This window comes from Urocitellus parryii, chromosome 1 (genome assembly GCF_045843805.1).
Source record: "Urocitellus parryii isolate mUroPar1 chromosome 1, mUroPar1.hap1, whole genome shotgun sequence".
NCBI classification, from domain to species: domain Eukaryota; kingdom Metazoa; phylum Chordata; class Mammalia; order Rodentia; family Sciuridae; genus Urocitellus; species Urocitellus parryii.
Window position 1 is genome coordinate 95,100,456 of NC_135531.1, and position 7,407 is coordinate 95,107,862.

At 41.2% G+C, this 7,407-nt stretch overlaps 1 protein-coding gene across 1 annotated transcript; it reads left to right on the plus strand.

Annotated features, from left to right (window-relative positions):
• Positions 1–388: 388 nt before the first annotated feature.
• On the plus strand, positions 389–7,145 carry Zmat2 (zinc finger matrin-type 2). The gene is made up of 6 exons (XM_077800866.1): positions 389–456; positions 804–897; positions 2,422–2,545; positions 3,962–4,035; positions 4,586–4,731; positions 6,052–7,145. The coding sequence occupies exons 1-6, from the start codon at positions 439–441 to the stop codon at positions 6,193–6,195; spliced, it is 600 nt and encodes a 199-aa protein (XP_077656992.1). The 5' UTR covers positions 389–438; the 3' UTR covers positions 6,196–7,145.
• The last annotated feature ends 262 nt before the right edge of the window (positions 7,146–7,407 follow it).

Below are 7,407 nucleotides of genomic sequence, written 5' to 3' on the forward strand. Positions count from 1 at the left end.
TTAGAAACTCTTTGACAATACAAGCATAGTTGACTGGATTAGATCAACCCCTTGACAATACACGTATAGTTGATTGGATTAGATCAACTCCTTGACAATACATGTATAGTTGATTGGATTAGATCAGTTTCTGAAACTCGGTTTCCTTTTTTGTAAAACAGATGAGTTGAACTAATAATCCTTTGATGGTTGTTTTGAAAGCCTGAGTTAAAAGAACGCTTGCAGGCGCCCTTACTTCCGCGTTGCTTCACGCTCTTATTACGCCTGCGCCATCTCCTAGGAGCGGAGGCGGGGCCGACGAGCGAGTATTAGAAGCTCTCCAGTCCTTAGCGCGTTTTAGAACACGGGACTCTAAACTTATTGGACGGCGGTCTTGCTTTACAGCTCCAGGCCGCTTTTTACGGCATTTTCCGGCTTTCCATTCACTTCGCTGTGAAGATGGCGTCGGGCAGCGGGGTAGGTGTTGTGTGTGAGGAGAATGTTTGCGGGTAAGGGCGGGTGTGCTTTCTCGTCGCTGAATAAAGACAGACAACGGCACCCGACTGGCTTCCCAACACCACTTGGCGATCCCAGGGTCTGGGTTCGAGAACTCCCCCTTAAGGTCCAGGCGCAGAGACCGGTGAACTCGCGGAGGTCTCTCGGGTTGGGGTCCTGAGTCCATCTTAGCCTCCTAGTGCGGTCGAGAGAAGCTTCGCTTTCGGAAAGTCTGGGGTTGACTTGGTGGCGAGAACACTGTCACCTCATTTTCTCTAGGGGTCCGGACACCATTAGCGACGGATCTTGAGCACTTTTTTCCCCTACAGACAAAAAACTTGGACTTTCGCCGAAAGTGGGACAAAGATGAATACGAGAAGCTCGCCGAGAAGAGGCTCACGGAAGAGAGAGAAAAGAAGGATGGTGGGTGCCCACTTCAAGGGTTAAGGGTATCATAGAGGCGATGCAATGGCTGGAGAGTGGGTGGGAGTTGAAAAGCGCTGCTCACTTGCCCCATGTCATCTCTGGGAGCGTGGCCTCCCTGGTCTTCGGTTTCTACATGTATAACAAAATGAGAGCGAGAAGGTAGACTGAAGTTTGAGTTTCTTTTCAGCTTTGTTATCCTCTGCTTCCTTGCCATTCCTTCGCTTGTTCAATTAGTGCTTTCTTGAAGGACATACAGAGAGGGGACTGGAATTTGCAGTAGTAACAAAGAATAAGCAAAGTGGAATAGTTTACTGCTGAACACTACTGCTGTCTTTTGAAATTTCTTAAGGAGAGAAGGCCCAATCAAGACCCTCCCGCAAAGTCTCAGAAAAGCAGGGGTACCCATGAGGAATTTGTGATTGTTTCATGTGATGCTTAGTGGATGCCGTTTCTCAGTACCTGGTACAGTGTCAGGGAATTGGTGCTCCTCTTCGTTTTACAAAAAAAAATTTCTTATTTTCTCATCTGTTTTCAAACATAGTCTTATGCTTTACTTCCATACCACCTTATCTAACATTAATCCTCTTTGTTTTTTATGTAATGTGTATAATAAATAGTGCTTGGTGTGCCTGTTAAATGAATAAGTATTTCCCAAATGTTAGGTGGTCTTTTTGAAAATTTGACCGAGTGTTCCTTTTTGTGTGGTGCTTAGGGTATCTGTATGCATAAAAGCATTACTGAGTGCCTTGCTTCTCTTAAAAAGGTAGCTTCTGGTGGAAATACATATCTCCCCTTCAGTTAAGTTAATGAATAGAAAACACGTTGCTTCTAGACTTGCTGACTTTATTTTTTATTAGATTGGTACCAGGGATTGAGCCCAGGGGTGCTTAACCACTGAGCTACATCCCCAGCTTTTTTTTTTTTTTTTATTTTATGTATATATATATTTAGAAACAGGGTCTTGCTGAGTTGCTTAGGGCCTTGCTAAGTTGCTGAGGCTGGCTTTGAACTTGTGATCATACTGCTTCAGCCTCCCAGGCTGCTGGGTTTACAGGTATGTGCCATCGTGCCTGGTGACTTGCTGGCTTTAAAGTGAAGAAAAACTGTAGTGAATCGGGGATTGCTTATCACTTTTTTCTGTGTTCAGGTTCTCATTCAGCTGCTGCTAACTGTCTCTTAAGGTGCATATTGTGTTTCATCTTTCATGAATCAAAAAAGAAATGAAAACCTGAGCAAGGTGACACATGCCTGTAATCCCAGCTACTTAAGAGGCTGAGGCAGGAGGATTGCAAATTCTAGGCCAGCCTGGGCAACTGGCCAGACCCTGTCTCAAAATAAGAAATAAGGACTGGGGGGTGTAGCTTAATGATAGAGTGGAGCTGGGTTCAATCCTTGGTACCACAAAAGAAACAGAAATAAAAAGAAATGAGAGTAGTTCCCTGGATTTTGAGTTTCATTCATTTTTCTTTCTGGTTGAAGAAATATAATATTGAAGGGACTTTCTTTCCCATCATGTTTTAGGAAAACCAGTGCAGCCAGTCAAACGGGAACTTCTGCGGCATAGGGACTACAAAGTGGACTTGGAATCTAAGCTTGGGAAGACAATTGTCATTACCAAGACCACCCCACAGTCTGAGATGGGAGGGTAAGTAGTTTTTCATCTTTCTTTGAAGCAAAGATGTGTATAATAAACTACCTGTTGGTTTTAGGAAGTGTAGAGGAGGGTCCCTGACCCCAGGGAACAATCTTATTTTGACCATAATTCTATCCTTTTATGTAAACATGTATTTTTATTTCTTTCCAGGGTCTTTAGTGAATAGTCTGTGGGAGGGGAGGGATTGCTTTGTGAACTTCGGTATGTTAGTCCTATGACTACTGGGGTGTTTTTCTTTGTTAAGGTCTCAAGTTTGTGGTCTTTAGGAGAAGTTGCTTTGTGGGCATTTTAATATTAGTACTATAACTATTTCTTAAAATCTTGAAAGGGATTATTCTGTCAGAAGAAATGAGGGAAGGAATTACTGAGAAGATTTTTAGGGGAGAAATTTAATAGAGCTAGATTAGAACTAAGAAGCTGTTAATGGTGAAGAAAGAGTATTGAGGTTCCAGATTAGCTGCAAAGTCCATAGTTGTTATTAATTTTCTTTCCAGACCGAGACTACATTCTGTAGGAAGTAGGGTTCCACAATAGCTTGTTACCCTTTTGTCACCCTACAACTCTTCCTCTGTCCAGTTAGGATTTCCAGCAGGAGAAAAATATAGATACCAATTAGTGTCCCTTCTCTGAGCTGTTTAGTATACCCACTGATATCATTTTTATCTCTATTATCTTTTGTTATGTAAATTATCAAGTTAATTCAGAGTTAAGCAGCAAAAAATAGTTTCTGTGGGCAAGGAATCTGGGAGTAGTTTACCCAGGTGTTTCTGGCTCAGGGTCTTTTGTAAGGCTGTAGTCAAGGAATTGGCTTGGAGGTCTAAATAAAGCTGGAGGATCTGCCTTCAAGCTCTCTCACATGCCTGTGATTTGGAGACTGAAATTCTTCATCCCATGGGCTTCTCAAAACAAAGCAACTGACTTGCCCAGAGCAAGTAATCCACACAAGGACAGAAGCCTTGTTTTTTGATGTCCTTAGAAGTACGTACCATCAGTTTTGACATGTTTGGTATGTTGGTCATACAGATCAACCCTGGTACAAACTGAGAGGAGGCAACACAGGTAGGAATAGGAGGGTTGGTCTGTTTTGGAGGTTGGCTACCACCCTCTCTCAAGAGTTAAGCTATAATGGAAACTCTAAAGAGATTACATAAAAATTAGTTTCTTTCTGTGTGTGTTGGTTTACACTTACCCCAGCATCTTAGGAGGCTAAGGCAGGAGGATTCCAAGTTTGAGGCCAACTTCAGCAACTTAGTGAGACCCTGTCTCAAAATTAAAAGGACTGGAGATGTGGCTGAGTGGTAAAGCACCTCTGAGTTCAATCACCAGTAAGCCTGACCCCCTGAAATTGTAATTTCTTGTTTGATTAAAACCAGATTTACCCATGTGCTATTTCTTCCCATCTGTCAGATATTACTGCAATGTCTGTGACTGTGTGGTGAAAGACTCTATCAACTTCCTGGATCACATTAATGGAAAGAAACGTAAGGCTTGGAGGTAGTTTGTGAGTGGGACTGGGATTGGGTTTTGGAAGTGGGGTAGGGAAGAGTTGTTAAATACCCAGGAACTCTTCCATTTGCTTTAGCACAGGCCATCCTTTACTTTCTTAGTTTAATATTTCTTGAGGCTATAAGGTGAGAGATTGTTCTAGGTTCTCAGCCCAAATATGGCCTTCTAGGCCTAGGTAGCCCCACTGGTGCTTATCTGCTAAGTAAGGGCAGTAGAAAGCCACTGTTGCTTCTGGGAACAGGTGAGGATAAGAATTTCTTTTAGCCATAGTTATTTCTGCTATATAATTATTTGGGGTATTTTGCAAAAAGATATATATATATATATTTATTATTTATTTTGTGGTGTTAGGGATCAAACCCAGGGCATTGCATATACTAGGCAATTGTTCCACCACTGAGCTCCTTGCCCTGAAAAAATGTCTTCTTATTTTATTATTTTTGAAACATTAAAAAAAAAATTCCAAGACTTTTTGAGGGGCTTTGTAATAATAACCTTGATTTATTCCCTATTGATGCCACCCAGATCAGCGAAACCTGGGTATGTCTATGCGTGTGGAACGTTCCACCCTGGATCAGGTGAAGAAACGTTTTGAAGTCAACAAGAAAAAGATGGAAGAGAAGCAGAAAGATTATGATTTTGAGGAAAGGATGAAGGAGCTCAGAGAAGAGGTGAGACTCTTATCCCTGCCCCTCTTTAGCTTTGAATTTTATCTTATTGTTCATGGTTGGCTTCCTTCCTCATGCTATACTTTCTCTTCCCTAGTTTTGTCCCTGAATTTCTGTATACTAGGGGAAAACGTTCTTTGAGCTGCTCATGAGCTAAAGGAAATGGCTCCAAATATACCTTTTTTCCTAGACTGTTTGGGCCATTTTCCTAGACTGTTTCAACTTATTATTTTTTTATTTAATTTTTTAAGAAGACTTATTTTTTTTAAGAGCAATTTTAGGATCACAGCAAAATTTAGAGGAAGGTATAAAGATTTTCAATTTACCTCCTGCACCCCACACATGCATAGACTCCCCATATTCTTTTTTAAAACTATAAGACTAAAAAAAAAAATGGATTAGCTCAGTGTACCTAGTCTCTGAGTAGTCTGTGGATCTAGGTTGATAGTGTCAGAATTCTGTTTCCTCCACTTACTGACTGTGGAGGAAACTTAGAAACTGGGTTATGTTATATAACTTCCCCATGATTCAGGTTCCCTATATTAGTGATCTTAGTATAATAATACATAAAGTACTCAGAAGTACTTCCTGGCATATGCTACATGTTTCAAAATGTTAAATGGTTTTGTACCTATAACCCTGTTAAGAACTAGAAATAAAAGAGCAGCGGAGGAGAACTAGAGATGAACTGGGTATAGGATTGGAAGTTCCAGATTATCCCTTATAATCTTTGTTTAAAAAAAAAATTACTCTAATTTGTTATATACCTTATAATCTTTACTGTGGCTTTTACTCTGCCCTTGAGATTTTTTTACTTTCTTCTAAAGATAAAAAGGAATCTTGAGGGGCTGGGAATGTGGCTCAGGCGGTAGCCCGCTCGTCTGGCATGCGTGCGACCCGGGTTCAATCCTCAGCACCACATACAAACAAAGATGTTGTGTCCGCCGAGAACTAAAAAAAATAAATATTAAAAATTCTCTCTCTCTCTCCCCCTCCCCCTCCCCTCTCCCTCCTCTCTCACTCTCTCTTAAAAAATAAATAAATAAATAAATAAATAAAAATTTTAAAAAAAGAAAGGAATCTTGAGGCTCCCATTTCTTTCTTTATATATATATATATATATATATATATTTTTTTTTTTAATTGTAGATAGATACCTTTATTTTATTTATTTATTTTTATGTGGTGCTGAGGATCAAAACCAGTGCTCCCATATGCTAGGCAAGCACTCTACCACTGAGCTACAACCCCGGCCCCTCCCATCTCTTTTGACAACATTTGGCTCAGGAGTCTGAACTGAGTTATTTCTGCACTTCCCCCCAGGAGGAAAAGGCTAAAGCATATAAGAAAGAGAAACAGAAGGAGAAGAAGAGGAGGGCTGAGGAAGACTTGACATTTGAAGAAGATGATGAGATGGCAGCTGTGATGGGCTTCTCTGGCTTTGGTTCCACCAAGAAGAGTTACTGAGGCTTTCTATGCTTGGCCTAACTTTGGCCTATGCTGGACCTAACTTTGTGTGTGTGTTAGGGGGATCATTTCTTTTTGGGTACTGGGAAAGTCCTTAAGAGTGTCTGTGGGCAGGACTAAAGGGTGGGTGTTTGTGGCTTCCCTCTACTGTGGGAGAGGACACAGGATGCAGAGGTAATGCTGTGGCATATTCCTTTAGCTTCCAGTATATCACCGGAGTCACAAGACCTCTGCCCATCTGAGTTCCCAATAAAGAAAGGCCTCCCCTTCTGAGACTGCTTTCCCAAAACTCCCTCTGCATCTTTCCCTCTTCATCTATCTAACCTCTTGTGTGAGCATCCTACCTTTATCCTGTGTTCTGCCTTTATTTTTGACTTGTTCAGCCTGCAACAGAAGGATTCTCTGGGTCCCCATTTTCCAGCTGATGCCATATTTTTGACCAGCCCTGCCTCCCATCCTGCCCTATGGTTCTCTAGCCTCCTCCTGTGCATGCATGTGTATTTCTGCCTGGGTCAATGGTATGTGTGGATTGTGTGCATGAATCTGTCACAAAGAGGGGAGCCTGAGCTAGACTCTCAGAGCATTGCTGCCCTGGGGCCTGATGTTCTTGGTTTCCTTAGCGCATGTAACAGGAAATTAAATGGGATGAGTGTTTGGTGTGGTTTCTGTCTGCTGAGTTTTTTAACATTGTTCTTCAGATGTGGACTGTTTTACCTTCTCCAGTTTGTTTCATTTTACTGAAGATTTCTTTTGTTTTTGTCTTCCTTGTGAGCAGGCTCTTGGAAGAACCTGTTTGATGCAAAAAAAGTAAATGGAAAAAAAAAAAAAAGCAACAAAAAACAACCAAAACCCAAAAAATACAACCAAGCAAACAAACTCACTGTGGGAGCCCTTGGGTCTCAGAGGTTATTCAACATGTATAATAAATGGCATTGACTGGGCCTGTTTCACATTTGGTGGGAACATTCCATATTCTTTGCTGTGTGTATATTTTTCCTTCCCATACTGAGGATTTACTATAGAGCCTTTTTTTTCTCTCTCCATTTGACCTTTGTGTTTTTATATTAACTTAGGTTCCTTCAGCATGAGTTGTTTTTCTCTGATGAAAGGTCTGGGTCCTGAGGAGTCCAGACAAAACTTCCTATAATTTCAGCCTCCTGATCATGAATAGAAGTCAGGGTTGAACTTAATAGTTTTTCTTATCTGCAGTGG

Bases quoted from the DNA above. Each gene is read 5' to 3' on its own strand.
- Zmat2 (XM_077800866.1), top strand. The intron at 898-2,421 runs GTGGGTGCCCAC...ATCATGTTTTAG, and splicing joins AGAGAGAGAAAAGAAGGATG to GAAAACCAGTGCAGCCAGTC. The intron at 2,546-3,961 runs GTAAGTAGTTTT...CCCATCTGTCAG, and splicing joins CCACAGTCTGAGATGGGAGG to ATATTACTGCAATGTCTGTG.